Source organism: Pipistrellus hanaki, assembly GCF_964339955.1.
Source record: "Pipistrellus hanaki genome assembly, chromosome: 3".
NCBI classification, from domain to species: domain Eukaryota; kingdom Metazoa; phylum Chordata; class Mammalia; order Chiroptera; family Vespertilionidae; genus Pipistrellus; species Pipistrellus hanaki.
The window spans coordinates 39,002,549-39,020,803 of NC_140505.1; the positions used below are offsets into that span (position 1 = coordinate 39,002,549).

Here is an 18,255-nt window from a genome sequence, read left to right on the forward strand (position 1 = left end):
ATTTTCCAAATATGAAAATCCAAGCTCTGAAGTTTAATAAAAGTCTTACATAGCTAAGAATATTATCTCCTCTCTCCCAAATTTAACCTCAGAAAATAGAGGTTTCCCCACATGTGTTCCTGATTCTAGTAGCCTTATTCATTGGCTGGAGGGTGACTGAATTAGATCTGCTTCCATTTCTTAGATTTAAAAAACTATGGTTACCTTGGCATTTAATCATCCTACATAAACCTTCACCAGATGTGTGCTGAATATCCTTTTAAGCCTCATAATCCCTCTCCTTGCCAGTGTCTGTCTCCCCTTTGTTCTTTACTCCTTTTTATAAAAACAGCACTAAGGCCCTGGCCTGGTGGCTCAGTTGTTCAGAGCGTTGTCCTGTACACCCAAAAGGTTGCAGATTCAATATGCAATCAGGTGACACATGGGAGGCAACCAATTGATGTTTCTCTCACATCAGTGTTTCTCCCTCTAACCCTCCCTCTCTCATTGACATCCATAAAAACATATCCTTGGGTGAGGATTAAAAAGAAGAAAAGCATTGAGCTTTTTCAGTCAGTATGTTAAGAGACTTCCCCATGTTATATTTGTTACCATCACAATAATTCTTCCTAGTAGTTCAAAATATAATTTTTGTTTTCCTCAGTTTTATTTTTAATATATAAATGTTTATATATAAATTTCCTTACATAAGCATGAAATTGTTTTATCTTGATTTTGTGTTTTCCTTGACAAAACCAATGTGTTGTCTGAGATATTTCGTATTTAAAACATACCCATGTATTTTTAATAATCTGTTTAAGTTCAAAAGTTATATTATTCTGTAAGTGGTATAACTTTTTACAGGGAGAGAAAGATAAATAAATCAGAGGATAGTAGAAAAGAAGGAAAATAAGCAAAAAAAGGAAAGAAGGAAGGAAGAAAGGAAGGAAAATTTACATAATTACAAGTGCACAAAACTGAATCAAATGTTTCTCTTATCAAACTGAAAAGAGTTAAAGGATCAAAATATCCAGCATTAATGAGGGTGTTGACACATGAACACTTTATTTACACATCATGTACTAGCTGTATAAAAACTTACAATAGGCAAAACAAGTTTGGCTCAGTGGATAGAGCATCAGCCTGCGGACTGAAGGGTCCCTGGTTCGATTCCGGTCAAGGGCATGCACCTTGGTTGTGGGCACATCCCTGTAGGCAGCGTGCAGGAGGCAGCTGATTGCTGTTTCTCTCTCATCAATGTTTCTAACTTTCTATCCCTCTCCCTTCCTCTCTATAAAAAATCAATAAAAAAGTATATTTTGGAAAAAAAAGAAAGAAAAAAAAGGAATAGTCTCTTAGCCCTGGTTGGTGTTGTTCAGTGGTTAAAGCCTTGGCCCATGCGCCAAGAGTTTGATTCCTGGTCCAGGGCATATATCTGGGTTGCAGGTTCAATCCCGGGCCCTGAATGGGGCATGTGTGGGAGGCAACCAATTAATAAATGTCTTTCTCACATTGATTTCTCTCTTCCTTTCTCCTTCTTCCTCCTTCCCTCTCTTGTCTTCTCTCCCTTCCATTCTCACTTAAAATCAATGGGAGAAATATCCTTGGGTAAGGATTAATAACAACAGAAAGTCTTCTACTTTATCTCTTGGAACAAGCAGGCTGTCAGATTTCCTCTGGTATGCAGTAGGATGGAAGGGGAGCGGCCAGCACAGATACTCCAGACCAGTCCTTCAGTTAATTGCTTCTGTCTTGCTCAGTCCCCACCAGCGTTTCTTTTAGGAGGCTCACCTGGTTTCCACTGTCAGGAACACCACCACATCTCAGCTGTGTGCTTATGTATTCAGCTGCATACTACTCTTTTCCATTTTTAAAAATTCATTAAAAATTCTGCTCCAATGTTTCATAACCACTTCCTTCATTCCCTTTTGTATTTCTTTACTAGAGGCCTGGTTCACAAAATTTGTGCACAAGGTGGGAGAGGGGGTTATCCCTCAGCCCAGCCTGCACCCTCTCCAATCTGGGACCCCTCACGGGATGTCCTACTGCCCGTTTAAACAGGCAGTTGGACATCCCTCTCACAATCCAGGACTACTGGCTCCCAACTACTCACCTGCCTTCCTTTCTGATTGCCCCTAACCACTTCTGCCTGCCAATCTGATCACCCCCTAACCACTCCCCTGCCAGCCTGATCAACACCTAATTGCTCCACTGCTGGCCCAATTGCCCCTAACTGCCCTCCCCTGCAGGCCTGGTCCCCCCTAACTGCCCTCCCCTGCAGTCCTGGTTGCCCCCAAATGCCCCCCCCCCTTGCTGGCCCAGTCACCCCTAACTGTCCTCCCTACAATCCTGGTCCTCCCCAACTGCCCTCCCCTGCAAGCCTGGGTTCCCCCCAACTATTCTCCGCTGCAGGCCTGGTCACCCTCATCTGTCCTCCTCTGCCGACCTGGTCATCCCTAACTGCCCTCCTCCGCAGACCTGGTAGCCCACAACTGCCCTCCCCTGCCTGCCATCTTGTGTCCACATGCGGGTGGCCATCTTTGACCACATGGGGGCAGCCATCTTGTGTGTTGGAGTGACAGTCAATTTGCATATTATTATTTTATTAGATGGGATTATATTTAAAGTAGAATTTAGTGGCCCTAGCTGGTTTGCCTCATAAAATAGAGCCTGTGGACTCAAGGGTCCTGGGCTCAATTTTGGTCAAGGGCCCATGCCTGGGTTGCAGGTTTGATACCCATTAGGGAATGTACAGAATGCAGCTGATCAATGATTCTCTCTCTCCCTCTCCCCTACTCTCTCAAATCAATAAAAATATATTTTATAAAAAATGAAATAAAAAATAAAAAGATAAAGTGGAATTTAGTGAAGATATAAACATAGTCTTCCATCTTGAATTGTGGTATGGAATACATTTAATTTGTATTTTAATTTCTACCTGAAAATATCATTTTGAATTCTCAGTGTTCTTAAATCAATTAGTATGTGATGTGACAGTTCAGTGATGCAGAAAAAAAGAACCCATTTTTTTTCTCAAAGTCTTCACTGTTCTCACATTTGTATGGTGCTTGTGTCTATATTGGAATGCTCTCTCCTCCCATCATAGAATACCATGTATGTCTTTTGCTCTTTGTTGTTCCATTACACTAATACTTTTTGCAAGTGATAGCAGGAAATATTCTACTACCCTGTTTCCCTGAAAATAAGACAGTGTCTTATATTAATTTTTTCTCCCAAAGTTGCGCTAGGTCTTATTTTCAGAGGATGTCTTATCTTTCCATGCGCTAGGTCTTATTTTCGGGGAAACACGGTAGTATATTTCATGGCCTCCTTGCCAGGCTGGGTGCTAGGTCCTAGAGATAAGAGATAAATAAGGCATAGTTCTTGTCCTCCAAGTCTACTGGGAGCTCACTTCTAGGAGGGGACAAAGGTAAGTAGTCATGATACAGTACAACCTAGCCGATACCATAATGTACAGAGAGCTGTTCTCATGTCACATAATTGAACCAAATAGATACTAAATTAACAGAAGGATCCTCAGTCAGCACCTGTGCTTTTTCTATATCAGACATCAGAGAGGTTTAAACTAATTTGATATTTAAGATTTCAAGAAAGAAACTTTCCTCCCCTACAGTTTTGACACACGATGAACTCTAGCACTGGCTTTTATGAGAAAGAAGATGAAAGTGTGACAAGAAATCTGCCATCTGCTGGGAAAGTGTTGAACTACTGCTTAGACTTTTGGAAGGTTCATGAAAGATCAGTGACATATTCCTCAATTTTGTAAATATTATTTAAAAATACATGTACTTAATTATTGAATAAATTTAAGTTATATAAGAAATGACCACTGAGTATTTAATTCTAAGTTTATTCCTTTTTCCTAATTGCTTAAAACACTGATTTTACCAAAGTGGTATTTTGCCAGGTGACCCAGTAAAAAACATGTCTGTCTATTGGGGATTTACCAAACCATCTACATTTTTGTGTATTTCAGCTCTGTGTGCATTTATATTTTCTTATTCACAAAATGCATTTAAAATTAGAGGAAAGGGATGCATGGTTATCTCTGAATTAAAAAAAAAAAAGTAATCCAGTTTATACCTTATCTGTTGTAAAATGGAAGGTAGTGTTGCACTATAATGTTACTTTATCTTAAATTATATGTGTTTTTGTGGGTTTTTTTAAATATATTTTATTGATTTTTTACAGAGAGGAAGGGAGAGGGATAGTTAGAAAACATCGATGAGCTGCCTCCTGCACACTCCCTACTGGGGATGTGCCCTTGACAGGAATCTAACCTGGGACCCTTGAGTCCGCAGGCCGATGCTCTATACACTGAGCCAAACCGGTTAGGGCTTAAATTATATGTTTTAATCTTATGCTCTATTTGTATTTTTTTTTATTATTTCTAATTTTTACTTCATAAAATGATATTTATGGGCTTATGGGGCATGTGCATTATTTTTTTAATAAGAACTACTTTTATAGAAACTAAATGTAAACTTTGTTTTCTGTATTATTAATAGAATAGGTATAATCAGTGTTCAAAAAATATCCAACTATTCTAGAATCATGGGATTTGGGGACTGGAAGAGAGTTCAGTGTCATTAGAACCCCATCCTCTGAAGAGACTAATGTAATAGGGCAGAGGTGAGCATGGGAAATCATGGTTGTTTTAAAAAGTTCCCAGATGATTCTGTTGATAGGTGAAGTTTGGGGAACATCCAGCAGAATTTAGCCCCCAACCAGTGTGCCAGACCCCCTTACAAGGCCTTGTCAAGTAGAGGCTCAGGCCATCTCTGAACCCTCCAGGCTGATAGAGACAGGGCAGTCCATCTTTGGACAATTCAGTATAGTTAGGTCCCCGGTGAGCCAGAGCTGTCTATTGGCAATTTCTACCCTTGCTAACTTTGAGCGCTTCTAAACAAGTCTAGTTCTTCTCTATTTGACAGCCCAGCCCAGGGTATTTGCAAATAAGTTCTCTGGTCCCAGTAGTTTCATTCATTGTTAATAAGAGATCACAAGACTTCTCCCTTTCCTGGTCACCCTCCCTTTGTTATGTGTTTGTATTTGTCTATGATAAAATGGAGTGTTCCAGATATGGCCTACCTGATGGAACTAGAATGTTCCTGTGGTTTCCAGGGATCCAAAGGGATGCTATCAAAGGCCTCATGGGTAACTTGGCCTGAGGTGACCAACTCCACGTACTACCTGGCTCATTCCTCTTTGGAGTCAGGAGTAACATCTGAGCTTGATGAGAGGTAAGAAATTCTGAGTTCATGGTTTAGTGTTTTGCGCAGAAGCCCCAACTGCAAGATGGTACTTTGTTTCCCTTTATTGTCAGCCTGTTTCCACTTTCTTAAGAATCCTGTGGAAAGGATGGGCTAGGCAGACACCTGATTCCCATGCTTATTACTATCACGTCCAATTTGGTAGAGTGTATTTCATAGAACAGAAGCTAAAATTGCAGAATATAAAGTCTTGATGGCTCCCTCCAGCTTGTCTTGTGAGTTGAGTGGCTAAATTTGCATGTCTCATTTCCACATGAATGATACCTTGTATCTGAAAATCTAGATTTATAAATATTCTACAGGGAGCTTCCTCTCTGTACTCCTGGAAGCCCTTATTGTCTTCAGACTAGGGCCAGTGGTTCATATATTGCAAAAATATGATTAAGAATTTGCAAACTTTAAGCTTTCTGGGAAAGGTCTATATAAGTATCCTAGCTGTCCTTTAGTTTTAGGGTATGCAGAATATAGAGTTAAGAAAGCTTTTGTTGTTAGAAATTTGATTAACAGTGTATCCCCTACCACCCCTTTAAAGACTTTAATAGAAATGTACAACTCTATAAAAGCATAATATGCTAATTAGACTAGACATCCTTTCAGGTGAAGCGGGGGCTGCGAGGGAAGCTGGTGCCAGCAGCCGGGAGAAGGCAGGCCTACTCTTGCACGAATTCCGTGCATCAGGCCTCCAGTTATAGAATAAAAGGTAAGTCTTCAAAGCCAATTTAAGAGATTTTAATTGAAGTTGAAGAACCATCCACTTGACTTTTGAAATTAAGAGATTTTAGCCATTTCTGCATTTGGTGCTCTGATTTTCCTTAGCTTGTGTTCAGAAGTCCTTGTAATCACTGATAATGTGTGAAATAAAGTGGGAAAATAGACTTCTCCAAAAGACTAAAAATTAATCAGAAGCAAAAATGTACTGATTTTGACCATAAATATTTTTATTAAATGTGAAAATACAAGGGCATAAAAATAGTACCCATATGTGTAGACATTTCTGAGACCCATTTCAATTAATTTTCAGTTTTTTATTAAAACACTAAACTGAGATGGATTAAGTTACTAAGTGTCCTCATTCAAAACCTAGTATACAGCCATACAGGAGTACTATTTTAACCCCAAACATCTCCAGCTTTTACACTCTCCACACTCTGCTTTCCACTGCAGGTAAGAGGTTCAACCACAGATGATTGCAACAAAACCTGTTAACTATACACAAGCCACTCGGTGGCTAATTTTACTCTTAAATCATTCAGCAAATGAGATCATTCATAAAAATAAAAAAAGTATCCCCACCTATTAACATCATTTGCAATTACAGAATAAACTCTGCTACTTTAAAAAGAAATAATCTGATTTAGAATAAGGATATAATGCACTGACAGATTAGCATTTGCCTTCTTTTTTCCTTACTTTATAAATATGGAAAAGGAAATTACGTTCAACAAAGTTGCATGGATCTCTCTAGGTTATACTATTGATGTTGCTCAACAAAAACCCTTTGCAAGGCCTGTCACCAGTGCCCTGTACTTTTAAGGCAGTCGGCTCTAACAAATACCTGAGGAACCATTTTTAACTTAGGCATCTCATGCATTTTTTTTTTCATGGTAAACCTCACAATTTTTTACCAGCTTCATGCCTTTAAAAGGTGAATCTCATTTTCCACCATGAATAGAAAATTATGCCAATTTTAAATTGTGATTCTATTAACTTTTTTCCTACTCAGTTATCAGTATCTTTCTCTTTAAAATTTAGTGGATTGTTTGCATTTTATTATCAAAGTCCCAAAAAAGTTATGTTTCCATATTGATATTTAGAATAAATTTTTAATACTGACTAAAGAGAAAGACATTTTAAAATTAGTAGTTATATCCAATTCACATCAGTAAACTATTAAAGTTGTTCTCCAGTTTTCATTTATCCATGGTAAGAAAGCACGAACTTTCAGAAGTGGGCAATAAATTAATTTATTCTCTTTTCAGAATTCTCTCACATTTTATAGGCTGCTGTGTTTAATACTCGCTGCTGTGGAAAAGATCCACAATGCACAGACCAGAAATACTTCACTTGTGGAGCTCTCCAAAGGGAGGCGTTAAGAAGGGAAAACAATACAGGTGAGGTGACGTGCCCCTCGGCATTCACTTTCCCAGAAAAAGCCATGAAGGTTACCGGGCACTGCCGTCTCCAGAGACTCGAAAGGTAAGTGCAAGTAGCCCTAAACCAGTCGAATGCTTCCTCAGTCATCGCCTTCCATTGCACAGCCATCCTCAGGCCAGCAGAGACTCGCTGTCCTCTACACACCCACGTTTTCCTCAGTCACGTAAGGAGACATCAAGTGACCATCTTTCCCTTCAGCTGGATGCCAGAGACTGCTGATGCCCATCCAGGCGGAATGTAAAGGTCATGGTTTTCATTAGTCAGCAAAACAAATTCCAAAGAATTTCTCTCAGTGGCATTGGCACTTGGCATCACAGATTTTACTCTCTTCACTGAAAACAGGCAAGTAACTCTGCACATTTCAGTACGGTGACTAAATTAAGTCCATGGTAAGACTTTATAAACAGGAATTACAGTTATTACAAGTTATTACATTGGAGAAAAAACAATGTAAACAACCTCTGGGCAGCAATTGGCAGGCAGCGAGGTAACCTGTGTCCCAGATACATTTCCCATGTGGCCCAGTTCTCAACCCTCCGGACTTTTCATCCTCTCCTCTGAATAGAAGGGCAAGTAATTGGACATTCCTTTTATTCTCATGTGCGTGAAAATCCTTTTCTTGAAAGTAGAGACCATTGCTAGGTATCAAAGAGGTCACAGTGACATCATGTACGAAAGAACCAGATTGAAAAAAATCTCTGATATAATTAAGTAATGTGATTACATTAACTTGAATTTTGAGACATTAAAACAAAATGAAAGCTGCAAGATGTTCACTAGTTTTCAAAATGCATTGTTAAGTTTATTGGTAAAAAATAGACTTCTAAATAGATGCAAAAAGCACTTAACGTGTTTTACCCAACTCAACTATGTGATTTTTGTCTCCCAGTTAAGAAAATTTTTCCACATATGTTTCAGGGTGACTGTGGAAGAAAATGATTTGTGCTTGCCCATTGTGGACATTATTGGTCAGGATGCCTTCTAGAACTAAAACTAAAATGCTTGATTTCATAAAAACAGTATCAGTATTGTATTGCTTAAAATGCTTCAACATGCTTTGAGGCAAATAGAAAAACCTTTCCAGAGTAAAGGTACTAATTCTTATCTAAAGTAATTCTCTTAGATTTTAAATGCAGTATCAATAGTCCCATAAATGTTTAATATTTTTGATTAAAGTAACACTCATTTTTTTAGAGGAAAAAATAACCAATTATCAAATAACAAAGATTGAATAGTTCATTTCTTCAAAGTTAAGAAGGAATCCCAAGAAGAGATGCCATCTTAATAGTGGAAATATAGCCAGAGCTGACTAGATCTGTAAGCCTTTTTTTTTTTTTTTTTTTTTTTTTTCAGGCAGGTAAAGGAACGGGTCTGCTGTTTCATGCCCACTTGGGTGTTACTACAGAACAAGAGGTAAGAGAGCCTGCCCCACTGTATGTATTAAAGGTGGGCAAGAGGGCATTCTGTTGATGTTAACTGAGCAACTTTATATTTCAACCCTGTTATCGGATAGGTTTAACTCTCAATTTCAGTTGTTGAAGCAGTTCACTCTGCATCTCAGCAAATTTTTTAACATAAAAGCACTGCTATCTTCTCTGAACCTATTTATGCATAACTTTTAAGTTAATCTATTATGTGTCATGTTAAATAAAAGGCCCATAGGTTTTATAATTAATTCTATTTCAGTGGTTTTTAGTATTCTCTTGCAGAGATATTCAGCAATACAATACAAAGTATATGCTTATCATCAATCCCAAGTCTAATCCTGGCTACACTGACTGCCACTGGGCAACAGGTTCTCTAGCAGGAGCTCTAGTTCCTTCCTCCCCGGTGTCAGCCATGTTCCTGCTGGTGGGAGATGGACGTGCATGCGGATTGAAGGAGGCTCTGTAATTAACAAATATTTGCAAGTGACTGTATTGACCAAAATCTAAACAAAATTGTCCCTAAGAATCAATAGCTCTAAATGTTAATATTCTCTTTACGAATACTGAAATATAACCCATTCTCATGAAGGTTACGGACAGCTCCTTCTTCTTCATATAGGCACTGACATACTATGCAGGGCTGTGAAGAAAACCATTTCTACATGCTGCAGCATAGGAAAACAGACCAGGTGAGCCTGCCTCAGAACCATTTCTCAGCTCCCGGCCATAACAAACCCATCCACCTCAAGTCTAAAATGGAGAACAGATTTTTCTTATTAAAACAATTCTTTGGTCATGGACAAACTAAAATATTTGAATTTTTTTTTTCTTTAGTATCCTGGAACAAGGTTTGTTTTTAATCTTTAAAAAATTTTAAGGAATAAGAGAGAAAAAACAAAACAGCTGGCTTAATTGAAGTGGAATTTAAATCTAAAAGGTCCGCCTGAGCTGAAGGGATTGAACCCTTGCCATGAGTTCCAGCTTCTGTGGAAAGGGTTGCCACCACCTCCTTGTTGGCTCTCTGCATCCAGGGGGTCTTCTCCATCATCAAACTTCTTCCTCATTTCTAAAAAAGAAACCAACAGACTAAGACTCGGGTATGGACTAAGATGTGGAGGCGGGGTGGACTGAGGGGCTACCTACTTACTTCTCAGTCATTAAAACAGGTATGCCTGACACTCAAAACAGGCTCTCCTAGATCAGAGGTTTGGTCTCAGGAAAACAGACTAGAGAAACACCAGTCATAGAGAGGGGGGTGAGGGCCAGGGTTGAAAATGGTATCAGTGAAAATCAGGCCCCTAAAGCTTCTCTCCTCACAAGAAGCTACCCAAGGAGATGCTTCTCTGGAAAAAATAACTGCAGAGAAAGAGCCTCCAAAACAGCTCATTGTTGATGAGCCCAACAATGAAGTCAGCCTGGCACAAGCTTTCTAAAGCCTCACTGTTAAATCTGAGTTTCCTCAGACATGAGGGGAACGAGGCCACCTCCAAGGCTGTGCCTGTCAGTCCTGAGGAAAGTCCCAGATGAGCCAGAGACCAGTGCAGGCAAATGGGAGAAAGGAACACTGCAGGTGGCAGGAGAGCAAGCTCATCCTCAGAGTTTAGAAAAAGCCAAGTCATCCTTAAAATAAGAATTGGGGCCAAAACCGATTTGGCTCAGTGGTAGAGCATCGGTCTGCGGACTGAAAGGTCCCAGGTTCGATTCCGGTCAGGGGCATGTACATGTACTTTGGTTGGGGACACATCCCCGGTAGGGGGTGTGCAAGAGGCATCTGGTCAGTGTTTCTCTCTCATCGATGTTTCTAGCTCTCTATCTCCCTTTCTCTCTGTAAAAAATCAATAAAAAAATATTTTTAAAAAAAATTGGAGCTAAGAAAAGGGAACCAAGAAAAAAAAAAGAAGAAGAAGAAGAAGAAGAACTCATAGTAACTAAAAACGCAGTTTTCTCCATGGGCACCTCAGTGACTGCCGGTTCCAGATATGCGCACTGTGCAAGCCAGGGGACAGAAGCACTCCAGAGAGGTGGTAGACCCTCCTCTGCAGAACAAAACCACCACAGTATGTAGCCTACTAATTAAGTACACTCTGTCTCCTATGCTTGATTATAAATTAAGAACAAAAAACTGTTTCTCTTCAGGTGCATAGCATAAGTGAGGTGTTCAAGAAAGATTTGTCAAATGGACATACAACTTGATTTCCTTCTACTTTTTTCCTCAATTTGTCTAGCTCAAGCCATAGCTTTTGCTCCCACTGACATGGAAAGGCACAGAATCAGTAGATACTAACTTAACATTAAATTCCCTCTGGAATAAGATGGACACAATACATGCATTTCCTTCAGTCTCTTTATGCACCTGCGTGCTGATGGCTTTGTCTTCGTAAGTGCACCTGATAATTTGGTTGACCATTTCTTAACTCCCTGAACCTTATAATAATGCTGGGTTACCATACTTTCAGAAAATATTCTAGGTTTCTGCAGTCTCCTTAATTATAGGGCAAAGAAAGCCACAAACGTTTGGAATATACTATTTCCAATAAATAAGAGAACAGCTTGCTAACAATGCTTAACCATTTGTAAAAATGGTAGAAATAAATACAATGGACTCATTTTTAATACTAAAAAAAAAAAAAAAGAAAAAAAAATTCCCTCTGGAAATGTCAGTGGTGTTCAAAAATACCTAAATTTTTAGCTCTTTCACTGTTATTTCCCAGGCCATTTTAGCATGTGTTAAAGAACACTTAGCAGCCAGTAAATCAAATGAACATCTGATTAGGACAAGATTCCTGGGGAGCACACACTGGCAGGCAGCTTCTCTCCCACCACTCACTGCACAGTCCAGCTGGTTTCCTAATAGAGCTCCTGTCCGTTTGGTTTGAAGAATCCATCCCTGAGCTATGAAACTGGGTGAAACCTAGGAGATCCCCTCACTGTTGTGCTTTGCTATCACAGATGAAAAAAAAGAGAGATGTCAAAGTCAGAATTTTTCATTTACTGCACCAGGAATATGTGGGTCCTGGAGTCTGCAGGGCAGGCATGAAACTGGACTTCTGAAACGGGCAAGCCCACACTAGGCACCAGCCCGTGAAGTGAGCTCAGAGCTGCCTACCATCCATTCCGACACTGCCTCTACGGCAGGCAATGGGAGCGGGAGGCCACGTCACCGATTCACCCATTTCAAGGGAATAGAAACTGTTATAGGCAAGTGCTACCTGGATCAGAGAGGACCTCTTTAGCAGCTGCAATGTCGATGAATTTTTTCTCAGCTTTTTTCTTTTCTTCTTCATTCTGGAAGTTATCTGGGTGCCACTGCATTGCTAATTTTCGGTATGCTTTAATGATTTCTTGCTTTTTGGCATTTCTGAGGGGTATTAAAATTTATTAATAATCATTAGTTAAGAAGTACCCAACACTTCTGGATGAGTTTACTTAATAAAAACAATTACCTAAAAGAATGATGTTTATTCAAGGAAGGTGGTCTTATTCAAAAGTACATATTGGCTAAATTAAATATCTTAGTACCTACAAGTTGATTCTTAAAACGCCACTTTATTTATAGGCCTAGATACATTTTCTTTTCCCTATCCCCTCTCTCCTTCCTATCCCCACAAAAAAAACCTCTCTCCTAACACATTACTTTTTAGAAATATAGGCCTCGCCCAGCAGTGTGGCTCCATTGTTTAGCATCAACCTATGAACCCGGAGGTCACGGTATGATTCCCAGTCAGGGCACATGCCCAAGTTGCAGGCTTGATCCCAAGTGTGAGGCATGCAGGAGGCAGCTGAGCAATGACTCTCTCATCATTGATATTTCTATCTATCTCTCTCCCTCTCTCCCTTCCTCTCTTAAATGAAAAAAAAGTATATTTTTTAAAAGGAAATCTAGGCCTAAGATCTATTCATGCTATAGTGTTATATCTTTGTCACCAACTACTAATTCTCCATTATTGCATTACTAGTCTCTATCATCAAAGAAAACTGTAATATATTCAAAATAGTTTTATGATGTTAGGCTATTAGGAAAGGAATCTGAGAAAGAGGAGCAATGATTAGCTTTAAAGCAGTTGATTGAAAATAAAAATGCAAATAATTCACCTTTTTACTCCCAAGATTTTATAATAATCTCTTTTCTGTGACTGCTTCAATAGTCTTTGTGCTTTCTCTAGACCTTCCCGAATCTGCTGGTCATTTTCATTGTGTTCCTGGGCAGTTTCATAATCCTGAATAGCTGTCAAAATATGTTTAAGATAATGCTGTTAAGAGAAATTACAATTTATAACACCTTTACTTATCCTGCAAAATTGACATTGAAGTCACCATCCCCAATCACTTCACACTTTTGTCATTACTAAGAGCTTAAGAAGTGGTAACCTTAGTGATTTTGTTCACAAACTTACAAAAAACATAATTAAGGAAGAATTTAGTAGTTTATTATTCCCATTCAATAAAATTCACTGCTGTTTATATACTTTCCCTCCCACATTATCTTACCCATACCTTTTAGCCTTGTAGATGCTTTAACATCAGCACTTGAAACAAAGCAATCTTACCATCAGTAAGATTAAAATGATTGTTACACAGGAAAACAAGATAGTGGCAAAGAAAGTCTGCTTGTTCAGATACTGGGTTCACAGTACAGAAGAATTAGAGGCTTAGAAAGGGGGCAGGAGGAACCATCAGCAATCAGAATCACAAAGTCATCCACAGATTTCAACCAAACTATTACAACCTGATTTTTTTTTTTTTTAAGTATCAATCAAAATAGAAACCTATCTACAGACCTGGTATGGAAGGTCTGATAATGCAGATTGTATCCTTTCTTTTAGATTAGTTAAAATATTAGTTAAAACAGGCATTTATCTGGAAACCTAATGTCATGCAGAAAGGACTGTCCTTAGAAAGGTGGGCCCCCGCAGCATCTGGAAAGTTGGATTTCAGGAGTGCTCCCAACATTCCCTGATAAAACAACTGTGATGTATACAAAACGTCTCATTTTGCCGAAACCGGTTTGGCTCAGTGGATAGAGCATTAGCCTGTGGACTGAAAGGTCCCAGGTTCGATTCCAGTCAAGGGCATGCACCTGGGTTGCGGGCACATCCCCAGTAGGAGGTGTGCAAGAGGCAGCTGATCGATTATTCTCTTTCACCGATGTTTCTAACTATCCCTCTCCTTTCCTCTCTGTAAAAAAATCAATAAAATATATTTTTTTAAAAAACACACACACACACACACACACACAAGTCTCATTTCCTCCTGAAAGGCTAGGATTTGGGTATGAACTAGGCAGCCCCCTGGTAGACAGCACTTCACACTTGTTGAGGAAGTAGCTGGTGCTGTATGATTTTACAGACGCTTGGAATCTATCACCTGGTTCCCTCTGAATGGTGCCCCATGAACCTTTCCCTCTGCTCACCTCACTTAGTATCCTTTCCCTGGAATAAATCTTGGTCTCAGTATAACTACATGCTGAGTCCCACTGTCCTCTCCTGAATCACCAAATCTGGGGGTGGTCTTGGGAAGCTCTCACACAAATTCTTCCCAGTGTTCTCCCTGGACAGACATCTCAAATAATAGTTTTATTGTGGAAAAAGACAACTCTCTGGATAACGTGCCGGGATAGATAATCCTGGAAGGGGTTTAAACTTGGGCAAGGTTAAAATGAGAAAGATATTCAAATTTATAACCCTGAACTACTTAGTAAAATGAACCAACACTACCTTTACCTCTCCTCCATAGCTCCCCCCCCCAACTCGAACATAGGGGGGCTGCTTTAAGCTTTTCTCCTAATTCCTGCCTCAACATATTAAATATTAATGAAAAATTAAATGCCAGTCACCCAATCCATAGTGACATCTTAAAGTATCTTTCCAATTTAATACATAAATCCATCATAAACAGCAAGGTTTAACTGCAATTAATACCCATAGTACTTGATAGCAGAACCCAGTAAGAAAATTACTTTGAAAGAATTTAATACATGGGGAAATGTTTCGATATATGCAATTTTGCTACTTATACAAACTCTACACTTAAAACATGTTTGCTTGCATTCTTAAGTGTTCACAGTATCTCCCCAAAGTAGTCTTCTATATCCTATCTTAAACTTAATATAGATGATGTAAGACTTTCAATGGATATTAACTAGATAATTTTTAATTACATTTCAGATTTCTACTCTGAGGGAATCCTGAAGAAAAACAAACAAAAAAAAACTAAATGCCATCTAGTTACGTATATGGCATACACTAGCAGCTGTGAAAAGTAGAGTAAGCCAGAAATACTAAGGACCCAAATGAACAGTATCCTATCCTAATAAAAGAGTAATATGTAAATTGACTATCACTCCAACACACAAGATGGCTGCCCCCATGTGAACACAAGATGGCCATCACAAGATGGTCAGCAGGCGGGGGGCAGTTGGGTCCCTTGGCCTGGCCTTTGCCCTCTCACAGTCCGGGACCCTTCAGGGGTTGTTGGAGAGCCTGTTTCAACATGACCCCTACAGGCCAGGCCAAGAGACACACACCCCCCGCCACCGGTACATGCTGTTGCAGGGGGGCCAGGCCTTCAGGAGAGAATAGTTGGGAGGACTAGGTCTGTATGAGAGAGGGATCAGGCCTGCAGTGGAGGACAGTGGGGGGACCCAGGCCTGCAGGGGAGGGCAGTTGGGAGGGACCAGGCCTATAGAGGAGGGCAGTTGGGGAAGACCAGGCCTGAAGGGGAGGGAAGTTTGGGGCAACCAGACTGGCAGGGGAGGGCAGTTAGGGGTGACCAGTTAGGGAGGGCAGTTAGAGAAAGACAGTTAGGAGCAATCGGGCCAGCTAGGGATCAGTTAGGCATCAATCAGGCTGGCAGGGGAGGGGTTAGGGGGTGATCAGGCTGGCAGGCAGAAGCGGTTAGGGGCAATCAGGCAGAGGCAGGTGAGCGGTTGGGAGCTAGCAGTCCTAGATTGTGAGAGGGATATCCATCCGCCCATTTAGGCCCAATCTTGGTGGGATTGGGCCTAAACAGGCTGTAGGACATCCCTCAAGGGGTCCCAGATTGGAGAGGGTGCAGACTGGGCTGAGAGACACCCCCTTTTCCCATGCATGAATTTCGTGCACCAGGCCCCTAGTATATTACATATTAGCCAATTCAGTTTCTAACATCTGAATATAAAACATACCTCCCAATTTTTTTTTCTTCCATATTCTCCTCAATTCTTAAGGAGCAATGCAAACAGCCAGATCAAGATGGCAGGCAGTAAGCAAAGGCCTTTGCCTGCCCTCTGTCCCACTATCCCACCAAATTGACTAAAATTAAAAAAAAAAAAAAAAAAAAAAGCATAACCATGGCAGCACTGAAAACAGTAGAAATGTTTATCTGTTTCTGGAAGAGGGAAAGCAAATGGGATCATATTAATAGTGATTTAACCTAAGTAGAAAGAATACACATTGAGAGGCTCTATCAAATTTGGAGACTGTTCTATTTGACCAAGGATCCTCAGTTTAGCAAGCAAGAGCAGACGTTCCCTTTTATCCTTTTTATGTGGAGCAGATACAGCATTAACCCCAAGACCCAGCCTCCAAGCAGAATGGAGGGTGTGCATCTGGAAGACCCCTGAGGTGGCTGCTGGGACCAGGAAGGATGCAGAACTGAGCCTGCAGGCACTTGAGACCTCCACAGCAGACCCAGAACAAACAAAGGAAAAGTCGTTCTGTCCAGAATTTAAATACACCAAAGGGCAAGATGGCAGCACTGCAGGGGAAGTCCTCCTGGGAGCAGTTCTGCCCCTTGCAGTTGGCAGTGACTCCCCAGTAGAGAAGCACTTGAAAAACAAACATGCAGTTGCAAATGGCTTCTCTCTTTCATGTCACCAATCCATTAGCAAATCCTCAATCAGCTTCCCTTCAACAGAATTTAACTACTACTCACCATTTCCACAGTTACCACTGTGAAGAAGTCTATCACTGACACACCTGAATAGCTGTAATAGCTTCAGAACAGCTCTCCTCAGCTTCCATCCCTATTTTGCCCTAAAAGTCTACACTCAAGGTTTTATCACACCTCCAATATAAATATGCCCCATGGAACACCAACTTTCTCATCCTGGATATCGTACAAAACAAACAGGTAGGGGTACAGGGGAGAGCCGCGCTTTCAACAAAACAATTCACACTGTACAAGGGCTGCAAATATTAGCTAATAATCAAAATGAGAGGGGGAAGCAAATAGTGAGAAAGGCCCAATGGCAAGAGACCACAGAAAATGCCAGCCAAGTACACTTTTTATGAGTATGGCTCTCCCTGAAGTGACAACCTGTACCCTTGATTATTACAAGAACCATGACATCTAAAGCCGACTGAGTGAAGATAAAGCAGAGGTCTTACTAGAGAGAAGATGGGGAAAGAAGGGACCGCAATGAGGGAGAATAACAGCCCTGGGCAGCACATGTCAGAAAACTCAGCAACTATGTGCTCTGAAGGTGAGGGGCTCACCCTGAAGTGCAAAAGACATGCCCCTGTGGTGTAGCAAAGGAAGTGGGCAGAGGGGCAGCAGGACTGGCAGCAGACGACCTCCTGGACACGGTTTGGTTCAGAGAAGCAGAGAGGGCATGGCTATACAGAAAGGCCATTTTAGCAGGAAGCGGAATGTCTGTGGAAACAGTGAAGCAGAGAGTATTGCAATTAAGTACAGAAGGCTGCCCTGTCCCCAACACCCCCTTACACACATAACCCCCAAATGACTTTCCCACAGGTAGACAGAAAAGGGCAATATAACATATTTTGTGATGAGTAATATTTTTTAGCATCAACTCACAGATATTTAATTTTTAAGACAAGAAAAGAACACTGAAACTTACCTGATGAACACACATCAGGACAATAGCCAAAGAATACATGAAAATTCTGAGCAAATACTGACATGAATATTTAAATTTTAACTCAATCACCCCTAATAAGGATAATTAAGCAGAGTAAGTGCTCAGGAAAGAGAAACAAGGGGGAGATAAAAATATCAGTAGTCAACACTCAAGAAAAATAAAATACAATAAAAACTCACAGAAGTGAAGATGAAATAAGGAGCACATGAGGAAAAATTAAGGACCCAACAAAACGAAATAGAAATAGTTCAAAAAGACCAGAGAGGAAAAAATGTAGCTACAGATAAGAAAAGAGTAATCTTTGAAGCAGAAAACTAATAGAACAGAACAAAACAATTCAGATCAAATTTAAGAAAACTTTTCTAAAATGAAAGATAAACCTATATAATTCAAAGGACACACTAGGTACCCGGGCAAACAGAATGAGAATGATCAACATTAAGGTAATATCTTGGTGTAAGTAACACACTTGAAAGATAAGGGCTCTTTGGGTGGCCAGACCAAAACCAAAATCCTGGACCAGATTTTCCATAGCAATATT

General features: G+C 40.2%; 2 protein-coding genes across 2 annotated transcripts in view; one reads left to right on the top strand and one right to left on the bottom strand.

Moving 5' to 3' along the window:
• The window catches only part of UGGT2 (UDP-glucose glycoprotein glucosyltransferase 2), a 133,215-nt gene extending 129,389 nt beyond the window's left edge, over positions 1-3,826 (top strand). The window contains exon 39 of the mRNA XM_084876711.1: positions 3,614-3,826. Within this exon, the coding sequence (XP_084732837.1) occupies positions 3,614-3,636 (23 nt within the window). The 3' untranslated portion in view covers positions 3,637-3,826. The remainder of the gene's footprint in view (positions 1-3,613) is intronic.
• A 2,364-nt stretch (positions 3,827-6,190) lies between these two features.
• DNAJC3 (DnaJ heat shock protein family (Hsp40) member C3) overlaps positions 6,191-18,255 on the bottom strand; it is a 52,052-nt gene continuing 39,987 nt past the window's right edge. Inside the window, exons 10-12 of the mRNA XM_084876726.1 lie at positions 12,947-13,079; positions 12,064-12,212; positions 6,191-9,920 (exon numbers count right to left, since the gene is read on the bottom strand). Coding sequence (XP_084732852.1) covers positions 9,763-9,920; positions 12,064-12,212; positions 12,947-13,079 — 440 coding nt within the window. The 3' untranslated portion in view covers positions 6,191-9,762. The remainder of the gene's footprint in view (positions 9,921-12,063; positions 12,213-12,946; positions 13,080-18,255) is intronic.